The following is a 22,346-nucleotide window of genomic DNA, read 5'->3' as shown; positions in this document are numbered from 1 at the left end:
TGAACATGAGAATGAAGTTGTAGACGTTGAGTTTCGTCAAGTTTGAAAATTATGCAAAACCAAGGAACCAAGTTTTTGTTGGCTCGTCAAATGTTCTTACTTAATAAATTTTCCACCATGTCGTCGTTGCTCTAGGACCCGATTGTGGATAATTCTTCTAAAAACAACGCGGTGCCAATCAATTCCAAAGGTGGTGCTGCTCAGATGTCAGAGCGGAATGGGGGCGGATCCGGGGGAGGAATCGATGGTTCCACCCAAACATCTGGAGGTGGGATGTCGGGCTTCAACTCGCTGCCATCGTCGATACATCACGGGTTGTCAGAACGTCTCCATGGCTTGACTGAGAGGCTACACTCCCTTGGGACTCGAAGTGCTGATTCAGAGGGTCCAAGAAGCCGAACCAGTAAGTGAGAGATTTGATCATCCAAAAAGGGGGCTTACTTTCCACGTCAGGTCTGTTAGGCAGCCCCAAAATCGGAGGGGAAGACCCATGTCAGACTGCTGTAAAAACTTCTTGTGACATCCTGTGACTGGGAAAAAATGACAGCCCTATTTTGTTACCGTAAATACTAATCAAGCATCGGGTTTGAAAGCGACATCTCAAACGTATTAGAAACCAGTGCGAGAATAATCGGCCCAATTAGCCGTTTCTTTCGGAGGAGGCTGCCTCACAAAGAAAGTAGGAAAGTGCCCTCTGACGGGCAGAATGGAAACAGTTTTTGTGTCTAGTGTGTGGATAAATGTAACTGGGGAAACAAATCTCGGTGGATTTTCCCCTAACCAAGCCTCTTGAAGAGGCATTTAATTCAGGAAAATAGTGAAAGAATTCGTATTCAAGCCTTGAAAGATCCAACCTGACTGTCAAGTTCCTTTTGCTGTCGTTGCCTTTATCTTTGATAACGATTTTTAGGAAAAGTTTGTGTTGCGTACAAACGAATAATCCATCACTTGGAACCCAAGCATTACGGTGTAGTAACTTGATTGTGGTAGAATCATGAAAAGCTGACCTAGAAAAGGGATTTTACCATCAAAGTATGTTCTGATAAGCTAAACAAACTGGTCTAAGTCAATCTTTTAACTCAAGTGTTGCTCTTCATTTTGTAATCATTATTTGAACTTATGTGGACTCATTCGTTATTTATCATTTGTGCGATTGTCCAAATTGTGACATATTTGTCATCAGGTCTGCTAAATTATAAAAGGCAAAATAATCGATGGCCAGTAACCCAGCCAATCTTTTCTTCTGTGTGTCGTTGCTCTCAAGTCTAATCAAGTGCTCAATGTTCCTTCCCAACTTCTTTTAACCCGTCTCATTGGACATCCTATTGGATTTTAAACTGATTCAATCCTATTAGCCAGAATCCAATCTGCGGAGCCACTTCCCCTTTGAAACATCTACTACCTATTCCCTTTTTTCCATAGCCCCGAGCTCAATTTCAGACTCTCTTTTTGATCACAAGACTCGAAAAAGAGAGGGAAGATCTTTTTTTTGTGTCAAATATGTACAGTGTAATCAGATCACAGAGCCAGACTAACGAGCTCAGTTTCGTCCGTAATCTTGTTAAGATGAGGTTCATCAGACAAAGGACAATTTAATTGGACTTCAGCTTGAGTTGAAAATGGAATTTTCCCAATGCACATTTCGGCACAATCTTACTCGTCATCAAATGATCAAACATGTCTGGGCATTGAATTCAGAGGTTGTCATTCTAATTTTACAGGTAGTTTAGGAGCCAAAGAACACCACGGGATCTTTGGCTCTTCGTCGGATCACCCCGCCAACAACAAGAGTGCCCACAACTCACCCACAAAAACCTGCTCAAGGGCTTCGTCCAAGAAATCGAACCACTCCCAACTGATTGCCAACGGAAAATTGGACGGTAAGAATGCAAAATATAAACCAAATGTATAGGCTTAAGGGTCACAAATGTAGCACCTGATATAGGTTCAGTTAACAAAAGGAAATGCCTCGGATTCGGCTCAATCCTTCAAATCCATTTGCAATCATATCCATTTTCGTTACTTCAGATTTGATCCGGGGTTAAACCAGTACAAACTTCTTTGTGGCATTTAATTACAACATAACTTGCAATTTTGACAAGTTTAATGGGCGAACCTATGTAGCGACCTTCAATTAGCAGTTGAAGCCATCAGGCTTTTGAAGCCCGAAATTTAAAGCACTGGATTTGAAGGTGGTCACATCTGACCCAAGCGCCACCTAGGAGTTATACCACCGTTAGAACTGAACTCAGAAAATAAACCATGCAAGAATCAAGGAATAGTAAATTTAGATTAAAGTAAGGGACAAGAAGAACATTAAAACTTTTGTTGTGATGCAGCCATTCGTCATCAAACACATTTTTTTACAATAAACATTTGATTTTACAAGATCTGGCTCTCAAGTCAAATGACAGATGAGGTAGCACAATGATATGGTTATATGTCGCCATTTGTGTTACAAGAACAAGCCACAACTCATGCGAAGTTTTTAAGATATGCAAGCTAATTTCTAGAAGATCAAGAAAAAAGAAAAGTTTCTTAGAATAGAGAGTTTTTTATAAACCTCGATCGACAAATAATGTTGTTGGTATATTATTAAGAATCCTTTTGAGTTTCACAGAAATTCTGCAGCTGTTAGGTGGCGCTTTCGTTAGACGACGCTACTTTCAAATTTAGAGTTTTGTTTTCTGTTGTGGACTCAGGCTTCAAAAGCTTGACTCGTCTCATCAGAAGCTGAAATACGATGCATCATCTACTGTGGTCATTTCCAAGGGTGAGCTAATACTTAGTGATGCTTGTGATACAGAACTTGCGACGCCCAAGTACTCATGAAGGCGAATTGAAATTTGTGGAATTTACCGTGGACAAATAGAATTGACAATCGAGGTTTAGAGAGTGAACCATTCCCAATGCTTCTCCCTTGTATACTTTCCTTAGAAGATAAATAACTTGATTTGGTTGTCATCACTTGATCTTGGCAAGGATCATTTGGATTGGTCCCCAAGGAAAAGGACCGAAGAGTTGCAAAGAACGAATGACTCGCCACAATAAGATAAAGTTGGAACTGGAACTGCACCAATCAACTCTTGGCTGATCACATTACGCCCTTTGCTAGGAGGAATAAAGAAAAGCAAAAAAGGTCCATTCAGTGGAAAAGTTATATTTGTCTCTCTTTTTGTTCGCTAGATTTCAAAACTTCAAATGGTTCTGTGATAAATAGTGTGTTCCTAAATAATGAAACGCTTACAATTACAATTTTCTTGCGAAGTCAGTTGCGAACTGCCATATTCCTTGTTATTTTCCATGAGTTATTTTGCTTTGAGTTGCCTTTTTTTCTGCCGTTCAAACAATGGCATTGAATGAGCCAAAAACACTAGAGTAAGCATGTTATAGACACGACCGAGTAATTGGGCGGCCTTATTAAGATAATTCCTTCTTCAAAGGTTAAACATCCATTCGAGTTTGATAAGTCTTAAGAAGTCCCTATTTTGGAGAGGACAGCTCAGTTGAAGGGGTTAAAACTAAAACAAGTCTCACCCTTATGTCGCTCTGCTTTCAGTCCGTCCTTTTATAAACCAAAATCTATTACAAAACGACGAATATGAATATGAATAGATGTGCTTATGAATGGCAAAATTTTTATGTGAGATTTGCAGTCTGATCAATGATAGAAGAGTAATAATAGCCAATGCAAATTCGAAAGCTCAATGCCAGATATGTGAATCAATTCATAAAAGAAAGAAAGAAAACTTACCATTTAGTTTGGTGATTTCTTTTAAAACTCATGAACTTTAAATGTGAATCGCAGTATAGTTTGCCGTATATTATTCTGTGTGTGAGCAAGTTCTTCGAAATCATGTCCCTCTGAACATAATTTTGAACCCTTGAAAGGGAATCCATTTTGCTGAGCGGCGAAACCATTAAACTTCTTTTTTCGTAGAATATCCTGATAAGAACCCAATTTCTGATTGGCTTCGCCGAACTCAAACCCAATGGAACATTCACATGATATTTGAGTGGCCCTTGGGAGCCATTGGTTTTGTTTCCAAGCAATATTCCCACTTTATATCTCGTTGGGTATTTCCCATTGAAATTTCAACTTTCAACAAAATACGCTTCCATGCTCTTATACTTCTCTTCCTCCTTCTTTCAGAGAGTGCCAAATCCATGTTACTAGCCAAAATGACGGACATCAATAACCTGAAGATTGCTTTGAAGGATGTGATCTGCTATTTGAGCCTCTTGGAGGCTGGTCGACCCGAGGACAAGTTAGAATGTAAGTCGTAGTGTCGAGGTTCCAATCATTCAGCTGGCTGCCTTAGAGGATGTGACGTCATTTGATGGCGCTCTCAAGGCGAAAGATCCATGAATACGTTACGAGAGCCGCACAACCTCCCAAACCAACCGAACTGGAAGCAGTTCTAAGGTTATTGAAAATCCTTAGAAGGCCCACTCATGCGTGCCAACCATGGAGTGGGTTGATCCATGGTTTTCCTGTTGTGTTCGTCTTCAGGTCAATGGATAGGAACAAGGACGGATTTGCATGACTGAATGGAACGAAAATAGATTGTCGGTGGACCCAAATCACTCTTGAGTTGGGTAGCATTTTTTTCCTCGCTCGCCCTTTTTTGCTTGTCATTCTGGGGGAAGGAAGGGCGAATTGAAAGTTTGTTGGCAAGTTTGAAATGCTCGGAAGTTGCTAGTCTATCCTCGCCTAAATTAGGCCCCAATGGAATTATCCATGGGTCCCTGGGTTCCAGCGAGAAAGCCAAGAGTGTGTGTTTGTAAAGTGGGAGGAAAATGAAACTGCTTCAATAATCTGGCTGGAGTTAGGGAATGGCACAGACAATTTGGATTTTCATCAGCTATAGAGCATGACTAGTCCCGTTTTTCCGTGTGCGAAAGTCTCTTTCCACCTCCGATAGAGTAGTCCATTCTCGTTCCAAGAAATTAGTTGGTAATCATGTGGAACAGTTTTGCAAGCCTGGGCCAGAGTTGGTTTCAATATGTTAAATTTACTCTCATGAACTCCTTTTCCCTCTGTTTTGTGTGTAGAGACGGGAAACCATAGTTTTAGTTCAGAACTCCACAAAGCACCTCTTACTTCGAGAAGATTTTAAACCTGGCTGGTTCCAAAAGTAACCATTTCGGTTTCTGGGACACACAAAAGAGGAATTTCTTCCACGAAGCTGAAATGGCTGGAATACCAAGCTCCAACTTTTGCTATAAATTTCGAGAATGCGGCCTACTTGACGAGTAAAGCTGTCCAAGGTGCATGCTTTCGTTTCACTATTTTGGTCCATATTACAATTTCTTCGAGACTCTGATAACACCAATGGGGCTCGTATAAAAGAGTTTATTGTAATGGAGACACTTTACGGAAGAGGTTAACGTTTCTCACTTTTGGAATTGAAAATAACCAAAAAAGATAAATGATGTGTTGAATTGGTTACTTGGCCAAAATGGAACAGTAATACTTCCAAAAAAAAAGATTTTTCTAAAACGCCATTTTTCAGTTTGTGTTTTTTTGTGTTCATTGTAGCAAATAGTGATTCAGGAAATCGAGTACATTATGGATCTGCAAAACAGTCAAATTTTCGTGCGGATCTAAATTTTTATTGTTATACAAATTTCAAAATTCATCGGTATACCATATCTTAATCATTATTCACTCCAATGAACGCGTAAAAGCACGTTTTGGACTTTGATGAATTGCTCTACTACCTCGCTCAAACGATACATTACGATGGTGATGATGTCTATCTAAGGGATAGATACAAAAAGTAGCAAAAAGTAAGGTGAAATCCTGATATATTGTAAGGGACATTCCCTCGTCCACAAGTTTCTTCCCTTTCCCTTGAAAGGTTTTGGCTGGATTTGTCTAGCATGATTATTCATTTGAACGCAATCTTTCTGCAAAAGCACGCTGGATTGAGTTTTTACTCCGAATCTAACATTTCATGTCTATGGGACAAAGAGCAGTTTTCATTTATCATATTTGATAATTCTAGTTATTTTCAAGTCTCTATTTCTAAGCGTGTTGACTCGAAATGGAAGTAAAACAATTCATTTAAGAAACAGTATCGCTATTGACAAACATTTTTTGTTTTTGTGCCCATTTTCAAGCAAATTGAAACTTGAAATTGTACGTTCGTATGTGGAAATAACCAATTAAATAAATGTCCACCCAAATGACATGGGTTCAAGCAAGACAAAAAGAGCACCAATTCCAATAACAAGGACTCTCTTTCACCTCCTTTGTCCCAAAGTACGTTTTTTTTAAATGTCGGACCAAGAAGTGACTATTGTATGTTTGTTCCAGTTATGTTCCGTCTCTACGACACGGATGGAAATGGTTTCCTCGACAACTTTGTAAGTATAACATGGCATCATGGGAGCACTTTCAAAATTACTCTCTCGAATCCCGTCACCGCAATTTTGCCGCTGACATCTTCTCAATGAGGTCTGTGCTTGATGCCCACTCCTTGGGGAGATTTGTAATAAAATAGCGGTTCTCGAGGATATTTGGCCCACTCTGAGCGCTTCATTATATTTCATCTCCTAGGAAATGGATTCCATTGTGGACCAGATGATGACGGTTGCCGAGTACATTGGCTGGGAAACCAAAGAGCTGAGACCGGTAAGTGGAAGTCTGGCTATTAAAATACAGATTATCAGATCATCACCAACCACATTTGAAAGTGGTTGGCCAATAGCGGGAGAGAACCACCACTGCCATCAAACTTACTTTCATTGAGGGTTTTTACCCCATAAGACGATCCCATGTTACTGAATGTTTTTTGCATGTACTGTATGTACGAGCCAATAGTGCTGGCACAGTGTGCGTACACATTGTAGAGATTAAAAGCTTCACGCCACTCTGAATTTTTAAGTGCACATCCATACCCCTTTTAGTGGCGGAACATGGATTACGTAAAAGCTACTTTTCTTGTGCTAAATTCGCCAAATTCGAGAAGCGGATGTTTTGTGAAGTACGAGAAGTCCAACTTTGCCATGGAGATCGATCCACTAATTGGTAGTTAGCTACTATAAGTTGGAAGTCTTCCTAGAAATGCAAGGAAGTCTGCAAGCTCCCAAGAGAATTGTTTCCAAGTTCCCTGAACAGACCTTTTACATAGTACAAAATTCGAGGGCAGAAAATCAAACGCGCCATTTCATTGAAAAACATCCTGTTGAGATGAGAAAAGTGTTCCCTTGAGCAGATTGGTGCGAAATTCTTGGGTTCCTCTTTTCCTTGTCCCTCCCTCTTCTCCCGAGTAAAATGGAGCTTTGGACATCAAAAGGAGATTCACTTCAATTTATGGCGTCTTTTCTGCCTTCCTGACCTCATTTACTGGCAAAATTGGAGCTGTCTTCTTCTTTCCAACCGCCAGCTACTCGGGGTGGGATCTCAAAGTAATTGCTCTTCCCAAATGAAATGAACGATGAAGTGCTCGCAAATCCAGGCCTTTCTCAACTACCACCCCCGCACATGGTGTATGTCTAAAAAGCGTATCCATTGGACTGACCAGTTCGTGGTTTAGGGATCGGTAACCTTTGGTCACAGTGAGACAACTGTGTCTTTCAGGCCAATTTCGTTGCTCTTAAATTGCCACGTTTTATTTTGACGCTAATCAAGGTGCGCCACCATGGATGCAAAAACTGAAATGCTCACTTGTTACTCGTTTTGTAAGAGTATAGTTTCAATCATACTCTTACCATTAGCAACTACCCTAATGGGACGTTCATTGAACCGTGTGATATTGAACGGAGTGTTCTGTTCATGAAGCACATGCATGATTCAAGGACCCAACCGCAAAATCAAGGCTAGATAACTAATCTTCATTTCGGCCGTAAAACACATTGAGGTCTGGGAAAGTTCCGTGAGTTGAAAGTAGGGAAAGACTGTCGGCAAAAGTTTCGTGATTGCCCATAAATCAGAGGCTTTACCCCTATCGAAGCGAATTTGAGGAAAAAGCAATCACTGTTGTGACATTCTAAACTGGAAATTGACTCCAATCAGCCTTTTTTGTCCGTTTTCTAGCCTCTTTGGCACCAATGAAACTACTTCCTCGTTTGTGCAGATGAGCGCTTGAATCAAATAACCGCTGGCGTCCTTTTTCGTGAAAATAAAATCTAAATTCCAGGTGGTTGAGCAAAGCAAACAATGCTTTTATTCTCAAAGGAAGTCATGGAACAAAAGTAAGAGGTTGCCTTGTGTTCTGAATCAAGATTGCGAATGATTTGGGACAAGGCAACTCCACCTCTGACAGGAATGACGGCAGGAATGAGGGAGTGTAGGTTTACTCATGTGTGAGTTGTAAAAAGGCTTAACTACTGACTTATGTTGATACATCTAGATCAGGGATAAAAATGTAAATTTCACGAGGAACAGAAATTGCGATTCGGATGTGCGAAAGAGTTCATGAACTTGTATCAGCAACTGTTTGGGTTACTATCGTCAAGACCATCGGAAAAGTAAAGAAGCAACTGAAACATAGAAAAGTCTCTCTTTTTGGGCAAGCCATGAATATATTATGGCAAAGTTTCCATAGACCAAATATTGGAAACGGATACAACTGAAAATAATGACGCTTTCTTGACCTTGACATGAGTATGGATGTATGAGCAACCCAAAACATAATATTAGGTGGATGTCAAAGTAAGAAATGGAAGCGAAACTAACAACTGAACGTTAGATTTCGGTGTACACACTGTATTTATCATTAGAGGTGCGGTGTTCTTATCATCATGAACCACCCTGTCCAAGGTTTGGATTTCTCCAACAGGATATTTCACGAAGTATGAAGTGCCTGTCAAAACGGAGCTAAGAAGCTGTGAAATGTCTTGTCAATTTCCAAGTTTGAGAGATACACTCAGTGATCCAAACTGATGACGAGGCTCCAATTTCTCCGACATTCAGCTCCAAAACCCTTTCCTTAACAATCTGGGCAAAAGGAAACAAAAAAGTTTGCCCGATTTGGTCTCTCTCCCATTGCCAAAAAGTAGATCCTTTTTTTTCACCTCCGGGGGTTTGGACTTCTACCACAGAGATGACTAGAATACAAAAGTGGGAAAAGCTTCTTGGCCTCGAGGCTACGTAATGATAAAGTAAGGCTGTGGTCAGGAGCTACTGTAACTGCAGTTTTTACGACTGAAAAGCTTTACCCTGTGCAACTTTACGAAGCAATTTTATCTTTTCTCAAGAAAGACAATAACCTGATTACGTTTATCGGAACCGAGTGATTTGCACAGATTTGTGTTTTTCAACAATTTGGCCATGCTTTCATTTATGCTTGGCGCTTCTCAAGTTCATTGGGAATTTCGTCCATGACATATCGTTTTTTCACCATTTCTTTTCGGTTTCGAGCTTAAACAATCAGCCTCCGGTGCTTGATTGAATCTGTTAACTTGAATGTCCAGGGATGAGAAACTATTAAAAATCATTTTCTACCACCTGGCAAAAAATGGCACAACATACAATTCTTTGTATCATTCTAAATCATCTTTTTCTAGTATTTAAGATCACTTCCGTTAACTTTTAAGTCTACCTGTATGTATTTTTGACACGCTGGGATGGGTATTTTGCATCAAATGTGAGATACAACCACTAAACGTCATTGGAGGATAATCGAATTTGAGTTTTGCCACCGCAATCGATTTGAGGCAGGGATGCCATTTGACCTTAACTTTTTTAAGTCAAAATGACGACAATTTTTCTTTTGTTGTTTTTGTTTTTGGCTGCTAGGGTCGGAGGGATGAGGCTCGCCCGGCCATCGAAGCCAGCCATCACATCGTCCTTATACTTTTTCCGATAGGCAGTGTCGTTGTCCGTATCAGTTTGGTGCTCCGTCTGCGGGCAGGGTTAACGTCTGAAAATTTCATTGAGAAAGGTTGGGGAGGAGATCCGAACCGGGGACCTCTCTCGTATTAGGACACTACGCTAACCACTACACCACGTCTCCTCCCTTTGCATTCAAAAAAACATTAGATCGTATTTAATAATCATTTTGATGACTATGAAAAAAAAACTGTTATTGGTGTAGCTAGGTCTTGTACGTATACTGCAAGTGGTCTATGATACTGTTATCAATTCAATCAAAGCATCAAACAGTATATACAAATATCAATATTTGAGGAACAATTTGCATTTCAGCCAATGCTACACCAATATGCTTTTTAGCAAAGAACACCAAGTTAACGGTATAGATTGTCTATGGGTATGAAGAAGCAAAGCCTCAGTTCTTGATGTTAAAATCGTTTTTCAACTCAAACAAAATTGTGCCTTACCGGGCTCTTCCCGCCCACAGAAAAACTCTTTCGTTTGATTGGAAATGTACTTCACAATTTAAAGCCCTTATTGAAGAGTTTCTATTAGTCTGTCAGTCTTCAGGAACCAATTCGTGCCATAACTGCATTGAGCAAAGCAACTTTGTGCCGAGCAAGTCTGAACAAACATATTGACATGGAGTACATACTAGTAAAGACATTTACGGTCAGAAGCTTCATATTCAATCAGTGCTGGAATGTAAAATGCATTCAAGGTCATACAGTGAATCATTAGTGAAATGCATCAAAGGTCTCAAAAAGATCATCCCTCTGGCCTTCGAAAATCAACAATTGATAATTGAATCCAAATGTGCCTAGATTGTGCAGAGTTTTCTGAAATTGCGGACAAGATTGTGATGGGAAATTTCGTCAAGAATGATTGTGTCAATATAGAAGAAAAAAAAATCGATTTTGAAGCTGCTTCTGCCAACACACTTGAGGCCTAACTAGGGTAATGAGTCTTTTTGATGTGATGGATAGCGATAAGGGAGATGATGTCAGCTGAAATTCAAACAAAAATAGAACAAAAAAGAAAGCAAAGTTTGGAATCGATTCCGACAGACAATAGATCCTTGAGTACGTACCAGAGTACTACATGCATACATTCCGTGGATAGACTTATGTATGTAGTGAGAATATGGCGGGATGCGCGTTACGAGAGCTCATCAAAGGCTGTTATAAGTGCCTTGACGATGTCGGGTCGGACTTTGATGTTCATTCTAATGATTATGCGTGATGTTCACTGTCTGCGTTGAGGAAGTCAATGGTGGAGAAGGAACGTGAATGGAATGGATCCGGCACATTTAGAGGTAGTATTAATATTTCCAAGGAAAAAGCGCTTTAATGAGCCTTAAAACGTGACTTGTAGACGCCACTTGTTATCCCGAGTAGCCAAACCCTATGCCAACTCTCCACGGTTCACTGGCACATGAGCCTTGGATGCCTTGGTAGGCCTGGAGAAGAAGCCCTTGGCTCAATTCTGATACGCTCAATTTCTTACAGATCCTCCAAGAAATGATGATCGAAATTGATTACGACTCCGATGGAACGGTTTCTTTGGACGAGTGGAAGCGAGGTGGTATGACAACGATTCCACTTCTGGTTCTTCTGGGATTAGACACGGTGAGCAAAGCATGAACCTTCAGCCTGGCTTGGAGTAAACCATTACATTTTTAACGATGAGAGTGCACATACTCATGAAGCCATAGCGAGTAAAACATGTACATACATAGTATACTACACCACGTACGGTTGCACCAAGGCTTTCAGAGGTCGAGCTCTCGAGACCATTATTGGGCACAATTCCTTTCTCGCGCGACAAAAATATGGGGGAAAAAGCGCACTTGATTTGATTACGAATCTCGCTTTCCATGATGAGAACGGAGGTACGGATCGTATGATAAAAATCTCGGGCATTTATAAGTTGGTGCAGACGCATACGACGTGGTATACTTCTAAGTCTGAAGAAGTCCAGGGCGTTGCAAAATCGCCACAGCACTTTATTGCCATTCTTCTTGTTTGTAATACCAACCCAACTTAACTTTGAAAGCATTTAGTTGGTCATCTTGTTGAAAACCTAAATGAAGCACATTCTTGTCAGTTTGATTGGCATTCTGTAAGGAAGTATCAACACAAGGGACATTTTATTAAGTAAAAAGGGCGTCCCTGACTCGAGTTTTTTGATTTCAAGACCAGCGCAAACGTGATATTGTAAAATAGTCCATAATCAATATAAATTGATCCACGGTGCTTAATACATATTATCGTAAGTCTGCATATGTCAGAGTTAAAAAGCATGGTTGGCTGTAGCGTTTCTTCTGAAGCACCCTGCATGGACTCGATTGCGTTGTTGAAGCACTTCATATGGTTGAAACCATAGGGAAAACAGTTTCACGTGGTTTCATTTTTAATAAGGGAAAACGTTTGCCATACTATTTCGAGAAGATTGACCATTCAAAGTAGCAAAGAAAGTACGGCGTAGAAAGGGACTCTCATAATTAAGTATTAGTTTGGGAAAGGTAGAAAAGCGAAACGAAAAGACTCGACCTTCAACAATACACAATATAGACCTGGCGAGCCATTTGTGTGACGAACAGTGCCCTCTTCATCACAAATGGCCAGAGATGGGCATAGTTTACCAAAAAAATAACGTCTTCAATATTCAACTCATTATTTCCAAATTTTGCTGCCATAATCATTGGTCTGATAATCAGGAATGTAAACCCAATATAAGTTAATCCTGAATTGCTTGTCCCTAATTAGATCAATTTTTGTCCTGGCAGCGTGTTTGGCGCCAAAATACGAAAACGAAATAGCAAATATCTAAGACTTTGACAAGCAACAGAACATGTTATTTATCGACTGATTTACAGATCAAAATGAAGTAGGTGTCAAAAAAGTTTGGTTGCACTTGACCAAAAATAAACAGTTTGTTATTTGGAAACGAAAATGAGAATGTTTAGTAGCAACGGATTTCGCCTCTCGGCTTCCCAACCATCTATGAACAATTATGTCCCGGAAACTTGGCGGTGGGTCAAACTTGTTCCACTTTTTGTTCTTCGTTGGCTTTTTCTTCTTCCTCGTCTCAAATTGGATTTGATTGCAGCCAACCTATTTTGATTGTGCACGAACACATCGCGTGGACTCCTAAAGATTCCAAGAGACACTCAGAGACCCCTTGAAGAATGGACAGTGTTTTCGTTATCGTCATCAATGAGATGGTGCTTTTTCTAATTTATTCCGCTTGATAGAAATGAACTCTACTAACGGACCTGGTGTTATTTTTGGCTAAAAAAGTGACATTATCTAATATCTAATGGACCTCGAAAATGCCCTCGGCAAACTTGGATCCAACATACCTTGAGGCAAAGAGTGTTCACGTCCGGTCCGGGAGTTTCCATGTTCCTCTTAAATATGGACGACCCGTCGCTCGTCTTGAGACGTGTTTCCATCTTTAAGACCGGCATGAATGAAAATGTTCAAGGAAAACTCTTTGGAGGAAACTTGAATGTGCTTCCTGGCCACATTTCGGGGTCTTGTTGTCAGTGAGAATGTGTGTGTGTATGTGCATCCTGTCAGTATACAGCCTAATCCCATGGGCTCCATAACCATATGGCACAAAGTTCGTTTGTGTATGTTCCACATGGAATCTCTCTCCCCTCGGAAAGAGGGCACAGTCCAGGAAAACCCAATTCAGATAACGTTGCTTGCCTGGCGGGTTGGTGTTGGAAAATGGAAAACCTCTTCTCAGCTCTACTCCAACGTGGGTATCTGCTTGCCAACTCAGATTGGAACAGAGACATACTGGACTCACGCACGATTCTAAAGCCCAAGCTCAACCCATCCACCAATGGATCATTAGAGACCAGCCCTTTGAGGCCCATGGTTGTTCCCCACTGAACGGCACGTTTTATCATCATTGTGGGTAGAAGTAGGATTTATCATTATTGCCATTAATGTGCACTGCTCGCCACTCTACCTAGTGTGAAAAGGGTCAGACGTCAACATGTTCATGTGGCATTAACCGTTATTTGTTGGACCTGACCCTAATACGGCCCAACCGCAATCCAATACGGAATAAATCCCAGCTATTAGACACGGACAGTAGGGACAGGTTGGGGTTTAGAGCCTGTGGAACAGATTGGGTTTCGTGGGGCTTTTTGTATCATATGGTTCGAGTAAGTGTTCTGCTTAGAAATGTACGGTACAGTTTGTACGTACATTATGCCGTATTACATCTACATTGCGTAGTAGTCCTTGACCGTAGAGCGAGAACAGGAAAATCCACGTCCAATGTTTTGTGGTTGAGTACATTCTCCCATTTGGGTTGGAATTTGGGCATTTCCAGGATTCATTAACATTGTAGGGTCGTAACGCGACACTCAAATGTGTGGTAGTGTGTTTTTTCTCAATATATCGAAGAATTTGATATGTTGGGGGTATGAACCAAAACCTTGAGCGCTTTCAGAGAGTTATCATAAATATGGTTGTGTGAGACAAAAGCACAATCATTTTTTGTCTAATCGCATTACTCATTTATAGTAACCATAAATCTCTCAGTTAGCTAGGTTCTTCTTGACCTGTCTGACATGGGCCCAAAACAGCCTTCATTCACTTTGATTGTCGTGCTATAACTCTTGATTGTGTTTTATGTTCCTTTGCATTAGATTAGACAGGCAATATGCCGATTTTTTTTTAGATTACCAACTTTTCAGCACAATCTAAAAAACTTTTCTTCCTTTACAATCAACTTCAATTTTCTCGACCAAAAGTTGTACTAGTCTTTTCGAACCAGAAGCACTCATCACTTCCTGCCTGTTTGGTTCTTAAAACGATAAGGATGACTAAGTTCTGTCTTTTCCAGTCTTTCTTTTTTTTTAATCAAATTGCAATCAGTTCTATAAACCATTCGATTAAGTCAATGTTTTCGCTCAAAAATGATCAAGTGTATCTTCATTTTTTCTAGAACATTCGAGAAGATGGCAATCACCTCTGGAGACTCAAGCATTTCAACAAGGCTGCTTACTGCAATCTCTGTCTAACAATGTTGGCTGGCATGGGCAGAAAAGGCCTCAGTTGTACCCGTAAGTTGAGAATCGACATAAATCCACGTGTTCATAAAAGTTTTGATCTGGCAAGATGAAATCAGAGGAAAGCTTGCATGAAAGGATCACATGAAGGCTCTTCTCGCTTTCCGTCATGTCTATACAAAGGTCGAGTTGAGGTGCGTTCACAGTAATGAATGTACTACACTTCAAAGGCCTGTGCCTCTCAAAGGCAAGCCAAGAATCCAATTAGGCCGAAAGTGAGGATGCTTGATCTAAGCAATAAGAAAAAAGAGGTTGGAATTGAAGTATACAATATACCAGTACAATATCCTTGACTCGACCTAGGAGTTGAAAGAAACCCTGTTTTTGTTAATAATGATGCGCAGGAGTGCTCTGGCGAGGTGTTTATTCAACATATTGTAAGTTTGAGCTGGAAGTGGCTGCAAGCATGGATGAGTGGATCGTATGGATGGATGTATGAATGAATACTGGATAGGATTGACGGAGGGAGAGAGCAAGTTACGTGGGAATAGAGCTGGCATCCCCGTACATATTCACTCAATAATCAGAGACATGTCTCTTCTTCAATCCAGCCCATCTCTCACTTTTCCATCTTTGCTTTCAATCACTTGCCTCGGATTCCCATGTACGTGGAACATGAAACCGTAGGAGGCAAAGAAAAAGAGAGTCAGGCCCTCTAATATTGCTGTTGATGTACCCTGAGCCAAATAGAGAGATCCCAATGAATGGACTTATGACCGGTCCAATTTGATCTCTTTCTCCCTCGGATGTTTGTTTAGTGCCCAGCTTTTCCTTGGCTGCTTTTTATTCTTTCGTTGTCTGTCCATCCTTGGCAGAACCATGACCATTATCATATCTGTTCAACTCGGTTGTCCAATGTCCTGGTCATCCTCGTGCTCGTCTTCTTATCATCGTCTTTTTGGCCTTCTCCACTTCGTCCTTTGACAATGGCCAATATTGACTCAACCCAACTTATTCTGTCATCCCCAGAAGACAATATTAATGAATAAATTATCCCTCATTTGGGTCAAGACGTATTGGTTGGCAGACGCGAGTAAAAAAACAAGTGAAGGGTCCCACCCCGGACTCATGACAACTTCTATATTTATCATGGATAAATATGTCCATTACATTCATTGTCTACCATTCCTTATGTTTTTAGTGTGCAAATACACCGTCCACGAGCGGTGCGTTCAACGCGCACCCGCCTCCTGTATTTCGACTTACGTGAAATCCACGCGAACTGCTCAGAGGATGCTTCATCATTGGGTAGAAGGGAACCCGCCCGGAAAGTGTTCCAAATGCAAGAAACAGATCAAGTCATACAATGGCATTGCTGGCCTTCACTGTCGGTGGTGCCATCTAACGGTGAGACACACTTTTATTTTGTATTTTGATTGAACTTCAACAAAGTAATTGAGACTTACCAGGCTCCTTGATTAGATTCTGAAAACACTGAAAGAGGCAAATACTTGAGGGGGCAGTAAAATCAGATTGGATTGAATTTACCACGAACAAATTTATCGCATTTTAAGACCCTTTTCTTGCTTTATGACGGCCAGCAAACCATCTCTTAAGGAAAACTTATATTTTGTCATGCAACGAAGGTCATTCATGTACAGAACAAAGTCTACAAGCTTGAATAGTTCTTTTCATTCTCCTATCCCTCCTCTCCTTGCGGACAAACAAACATAAAAGCACGACAATACGCTCTAAGATGCCTGATTTGAACAAGGTATTTTTCGTTGAGCAACTTATTGTTGATACATTCTAACACCAAAAATAAACCACTTACTCTTCTGAGAGACCTTTCAAATCCTGAAAGAGTAAAATCATAAGTACTTTTGTCCTCCAAATTGAAGTGAACAAGTAGCTGTATATTGCATATTTGTAGCATACCAATGACTATTTTTGGCCCTTTCCTTCCATTAAATTGCCCCAAAACACTAAATTTAAGTCTATTGAAAGTGATGCTGCTAATGTTAGTCATCAAAAACTTGAGATAGTGTTCTTTTTGTAATACCATTTTTTGAAATGATGATTGCAAACGTCTTGTTATGTTATCCACCGTACAGTATGCAGCTTTCACTTTAGTTCTTATTTACATGTCCTAATTGCTCGGAATTTTATCCATAGAGGATTTGAAATGTCTCCCAAATGAGTTGTTGGGTTATTCACTGCATCACAATAATTCAGCAATAACTTGTTCATCTAATAATTCCTTGATAAAATCTGGCATCTTAGAGCTTGTCCTCTCGAATCTACATTTTGTTTGTCCGCACCTAGACGAAGCAGAGGGTGCTGTCTCTCTCAATGAAAAAGACTATACTGTCAATCAAAATATACTCTGCGAACGATGTCCAAACGGGTTCCTGACATTGTTTCATTTTCCAGCTAGGCGAGATACAGTACTTCGTTCGACAAATGAAACATTACCAGCTCAAAAATGTAACCTTTTCCCGGGGGGCTTCACACTTTATCAAGCACATATCGAGATCTCAAATTAAATTTGCATAATTGAAGACAAGGTTGGCATTTTTCACGGGTTCAAATCGCTATCCCCTCGTATTGACAAATTTCCTGTCGGCATCAACTATTGAAAGGCCTATACAACATGTGCAACACGCAGCGTGTAAATTCCTCATAAATCGTAAACTGTGTGGAATGTATCTTGACATATCTTGTTCCCTTTTTAGTTGCACAACCGTTGTGCCAGTCACGTGAATCCTGAGTGCAAATTGGGAGTGAATCGGGTTCACATCCTTCCTCCCATTTCCATTTGTCCAACTGTGCTCGATCGCCAGAGGTCCATGTCCAGAGAAAAGCAATCCAATAAAAGTGGTAGCCAATCCAAGCTCTCCAGATCAGAGAGCACAGCCGAGGCTCTCACGGTGAGTAGTGCATGGTTCATTCTACCCTCCAAAGACATGTCCATTGTAATCACGGTTCAAATTATTTACAACTGAACAGGGAGCAGGGTCGTTCCAAATCACTCCCCTTGATGGAACAAAGCCGCTATTGGTGTTCGTGAATCCCAAATCTGGCGGGCGACAGGGGGCCAAAATTTTGAGGAAGTGTCAATACCTCTTAAATCCACGTCAAGTGTATAACCTTTCCAAAGGAGGGCCGAATTCGGGGCTTCAGATGTTCCGGGAGGTGCCCAATGTGAGGATTATCGTATGTGGTGGAGATGGCACCGTGGGTTGGGTCCTGGATGCTCTAGGTGAGTGACTGAAATGTGAAAAGTGTGTCAAGGTGTGGTTGAGGGTCAAGTGGTGGAAGTGAACGTTCTCTTTGCAAAAATGCTGCTTAATGACCAGTTTCAAAAATGATTTGTATGTAGTTACGTAGTTGTATGAAGGTCTTTTGGTAGTTTTAAGTGGTTGGTAATTTTTCTCGCCTGGTTAACTCACCTGAAAATTTGGAGAAGGTCGAAAAAAATTTTGCTTTTCCGGGTCATTTCGTAGGGACAGTCGAAATTATTTGCTCTTAGAACCGTCATGTACTAAAATAATCAGAATTTTCAAAATGGGAATAAACGATCACGCGAAATAAATATTGTTCGTTTGGGAGATTTTAAAGGTTCATTGGATTCTTAGAAATATAATTTATTTTACGGAATTTGCACAAAACGGATAAACTATTTATAATCGAAAGTTTTCTATGAAACGAGCCCAAAGAATCACTTCCGATTTCTGCGTGCTTGGCTCACAATAACATCTATTTGCAATGCATCCAATTCATGAAAGTTTGAAAGTTGAACAGGGCAAAAAAAATATTCGCTTTTCAGCAAATATCTAGCCCTAGAATATCTAATTACAAAACACCCCCCTTGACAAACCCATAATCACACTTACAACTGTTGACAATGACACTTGACTGCCTAACACTCAAATGGTAGATGATATCCGCCTTAATGCCTTTGTGGAATCCGTGGTGACGTCACTCGTATGCAATATATCATATTCATTAACACCCATGGGTGGGCTTCCTGTTATTGCGCTTATTGTATGGTTTATTGTTGGTACTCTTTTGCAGACCGATGCTCTTTCGAGCATGAGCCATCAGTGGGAGTGATCCCCCTTGGGACGGGCAATGACCTAGCCCGATGTCTTCGTTGGGGTGGCGGTTATGAGGGGGAATCGATGTGGAAGCTGCTTAATGTAAGTGGAACACCAAATCCCGTTAATCGTCTTTGATACGATGATGAGAACACCGTGACTTAGGATGGACCAACGATCTCTTACACATACATTCTCTCTTCTTTCTGTGCTCAGAAAATTGAACGCTCAGAAACCACGCTCTTGGATCGTTGGAGCATCCGAGTGATTGAGGAGGAAAACGGAAACATTGAGGACGAATCGTCCACGGAGGACCACGGAAAGATGCCTTTCAATATCATCAACAACTACTTCTCAATTGGCGTGGTAAGAATACATGCTGAATCGAATCATTGGACTTGGGAAACGGAATGAGTGCTCGAAGAACTGGGACATGACGATTGGACTTTGAAATTCAAACGCGAAACCCTCCTTGACCTTGGTTGGGATTCTTGAGATTTGGGGCAAGGGTGGATTAATCCTGGAAGTTCGTCCCTTCATTGTGTTCTCATTTGAATGCAGATTCATTCTTCCATTTTGCACCTGAGAAGTTGGTATTTGAGATTCTCGGTAATTGAGTTCGTCCAGGCTCTTCTTTCTTGGCTGTGTCCAATGGCGGTATCTAATCTTGAAATTGAGATGAAAGAGAGATGGGGAAGAAGAGGAACGAGCGAGTGAATGAGTGGTCGAAACTTTTGCTTAATTTAATTAGGAGTGAAAGGATCTATCTACATATCTCAAGGCTCTCTTTTTGATCAGGGAAAGGCTTCTCGGAAGGTCTTGTCTCATAACTCCGAATACGTAATGAGGAATTCTGAAAATAGCCGTATGTTACAACAAAACCATTATATGTGTCCCTATTTTAAAACCATTGTTAGTGGTTTTTGACGCCTTTCACATTGCCGTTTCTTTTTCAGGATGCCGCTATTTGTTGCAAATTCCATTTAGAACGGGAGAAGAACCCGCAAAAATTCAATAATCGCATGAAGAACAAGCTGTGGTATTTCGAGTATGCAACCTCAGAACAATTCTCTTCCTCCTGCAAAAACCTCCACGAAAATATTGAACTCATTGTAAGTCGGTCTTGCCCTTTAACCCCACAACCTCTGTAGGTAGTACGTAGATTTTACCCATCATTTCTCTCTCTTTCTCCCCGTCTCTCTCAGTGTGATGGAATATCGTTGAACTTGGCCGATGGACCCACTCTCCAGGGTATTGCCATCCTCAACATCCCTTCAACCCACGGTGGGACGAACATGTGGGGCGATTCAAAGGCCAGACGTCTCAAGTGTAAAAAGAAGAAGCGGCCCAGTTCCGTGACCCGTGGAGACAAGGAGCCCTCTCTGAGTAGCTTCACGGATATGGATCTCTCAAGCGCTGTTCAAGGTCAGTCAACACTTCAAGGTCCAATGGACATGATCAAAACGAGCCTCTTGCCGGTTCATTGTGCAAATTGCAAATGGTAAGGTCCAGGGTTTCAGGAATCGGGCAGGAGTCTCAGGAGCTGAAGCAACAACATAACTCCGTGCATTAAGTTTGTAGGGTATTTTAAGTGAGTGTGGAGTTTGATGGGTTCCTGTGTATCGTTTCAGATATTGGTGATAAATTAATCGAGGTGGTTGGCCTGGAGAACTGTCTGCACATGGGTCAAGTGCGAACTGGTTTGCGCTCTTCGGGCAAGCGCTTGGCGCAGTGTTCCCACATAATTATCAAAACAAAGAAGCACTTTCCAATGCAAATCGATGGCGAGCCATGGGAGCAACCACCTTGTACTGTAAGTCCTCATTGTCCGAGAGTAGCAATTAAACACGTGTGATCTTACAGATTGATTTCGTTTCGCCTTGCAGCTGGAAATCTCGCATCATAACCAAGTTACTTCACTTTTGGGTCCTCCACCCAAATCAAGATCGTTCTTCAGCTTCCTTACCAGAGATCTGAGGAGACAGGATCTCACATTTGAGGAATATTTGGAATAAGGCCAATGAGAAAGAAGCCTTTTGCAGCCACCTCCATCCACCTGCTCACCTTCCAGAGCTATACCGACCGAATGAACTGCTTTGTCTCGTTCTTTCTTCATTTCCCCTATTTCTCTCTCTTTTTCTGTCTGTCTCTCGCTTTCAGTTCACCCGAGTATTGAGCAACCAGCGCATTGTCCATTTTCATTGGCTGATACTGTGATTTTTCAAAGATATAAATTTATTAATGAAGTGAAGAAAGGCGACCTATCGTCGTTCACTTCCTGATGATCTTGAGCTCCTTCTCCTCATCATCATGTATTCGAAACGAAGTCCCACCAATACTTCCAAGGTATAATGTGCTAACTTTGAATAACTGCAAAATGATATTTATTTACATGAGATCTTACCTCTATCCATTCTCTAACCCTGCCACAGTGGGCACAATGGTTCGGATATATGTGCGCGAATTCCAGTGTCCAAACAAAGACACGCTTTTGAAGTATACCTCTTACAGCATTTTTCAGAAAAAAGTAAAATATCATCCAAGTTTTAGCCAATTGTTCTTCTCTCTCTGTCCCTCTTTTTGTCTCCCGCTTTCGAGCACACACAAACAAACAAACAAACTAAGAAAAACATTCTTTATCTCTTCCTGCCATGAATTGTATCAATATTATTACATCCATGATAACCGCTACATTACAACGTCCTTGTGCTGATGATCTCAATCCGTTCCCATATCCATGAAATTTTTCGACTAATTTCAATATCATTCATTATTTCGACACACTGAATCGGATTTCTTTGCGGAAAAGGACGATCCGGACAGCCTTGGCTCTCGTACCAAAGATCAGTTGAGTCTTGCTTTCTTTCCTTTCTAATCGCGCGAGTGTCGGGGCCACGTCCAAATCTGAGCCTAGAACGTGGCCCATTCACTCGAACCCGTCTAACCATTCCTTTGCCCAATCTTCTGGTCTGGGAGGTGCGAGTAAAGGGCTGTTTCGGCCAATCGCCAAAGCCGACTGACTGCATCTTTGAAATTGAATATTGGATCCCTGTCATTACACATAATATCATTTTTCCTCTTGTATTTAGTTTGTGATTCAAATCAATCGGAAAATAAAGCTCTAGTCATTTAATGTGCCTCGTCAATGTACAGGATTTACAGGGAAAAAATAGTTATTTTTTCCAATGTACTTAATGTGAGAGTAATTACTAATTGCTTGCCCAAATAGAATAACTAAAGACAATGAACACCTCAGGCCTATTCTTAAAGCTCGTACCTCTGAGTTAGGCATAGGGCTTGGAGCTTCCAGTTATGATGCCCTGCTCAATATAAAATTTACAATCATTGTGCTCACCATGAAAAAAAGCCCTCAGGCTTATTGGAAACC

General features: G+C 40.9%; 1 protein-coding gene across 1 annotated transcript in view; it reads left to right on the top strand.

The window, feature by feature from the left end:
• LOC131893250 (diacylglycerol kinase 1-like) overlaps window positions 1-22,091 on the top strand; it is a 43,321-nt gene extending 21,230 nt beyond the window's left edge. Inside the window, exons 4-19 of the mRNA XM_059243265.1 lie at window positions 136-403; window positions 1,722-1,880; window positions 4,154-4,276; window positions 6,323-6,372; window positions 6,566-6,640; window positions 11,332-11,451; window positions 14,795-14,912; window positions 16,060-16,265; window positions 17,594-17,788; window positions 17,868-18,120; window positions 18,936-19,060; window positions 19,175-19,324; window positions 19,915-20,070; window positions 20,164-20,383; window positions 20,590-20,771; window positions 20,845-22,091. Coding sequence (XP_059099248.1) covers window positions 136-403; window positions 1,722-1,880; window positions 4,154-4,276; window positions 6,323-6,372; window positions 6,566-6,640; window positions 11,332-11,451; window positions 14,795-14,912; window positions 16,060-16,265; window positions 17,594-17,788; window positions 17,868-18,120; window positions 18,936-19,060; window positions 19,175-19,324; window positions 19,915-20,070; window positions 20,164-20,383; window positions 20,590-20,771; window positions 20,845-20,973 — 2,529 coding nt within the window. The 3' untranslated portion in view covers window positions 20,974-22,091. The remainder of the gene's footprint in view (window positions 1-135; window positions 404-1,721; window positions 1,881-4,153; window positions 4,277-6,322; window positions 6,373-6,565; window positions 6,641-11,331; window positions 11,452-14,794; window positions 14,913-16,059; window positions 16,266-17,593; window positions 17,789-17,867; window positions 18,121-18,935; window positions 19,061-19,174; window positions 19,325-19,914; window positions 20,071-20,163; window positions 20,384-20,589; window positions 20,772-20,844) is intronic.
• The last annotated feature ends 255 nt before the right edge of the window (window positions 22,092-22,346 follow it).

Source organism: Tigriopus californicus, chromosome 1, assembly GCF_007210705.1.
Source record: "Tigriopus californicus strain San Diego chromosome 1, Tcal_SD_v2.1, whole genome shotgun sequence".
Lineage (NCBI taxonomy): Eukaryota > Metazoa > Arthropoda > Copepoda > Harpacticoida > Harpacticidae > Tigriopus > Tigriopus californicus.
Note: the sequence above shows the minus strand (reverse complement) of the source record. Positions and strands in the feature narration are given on the sequence as shown.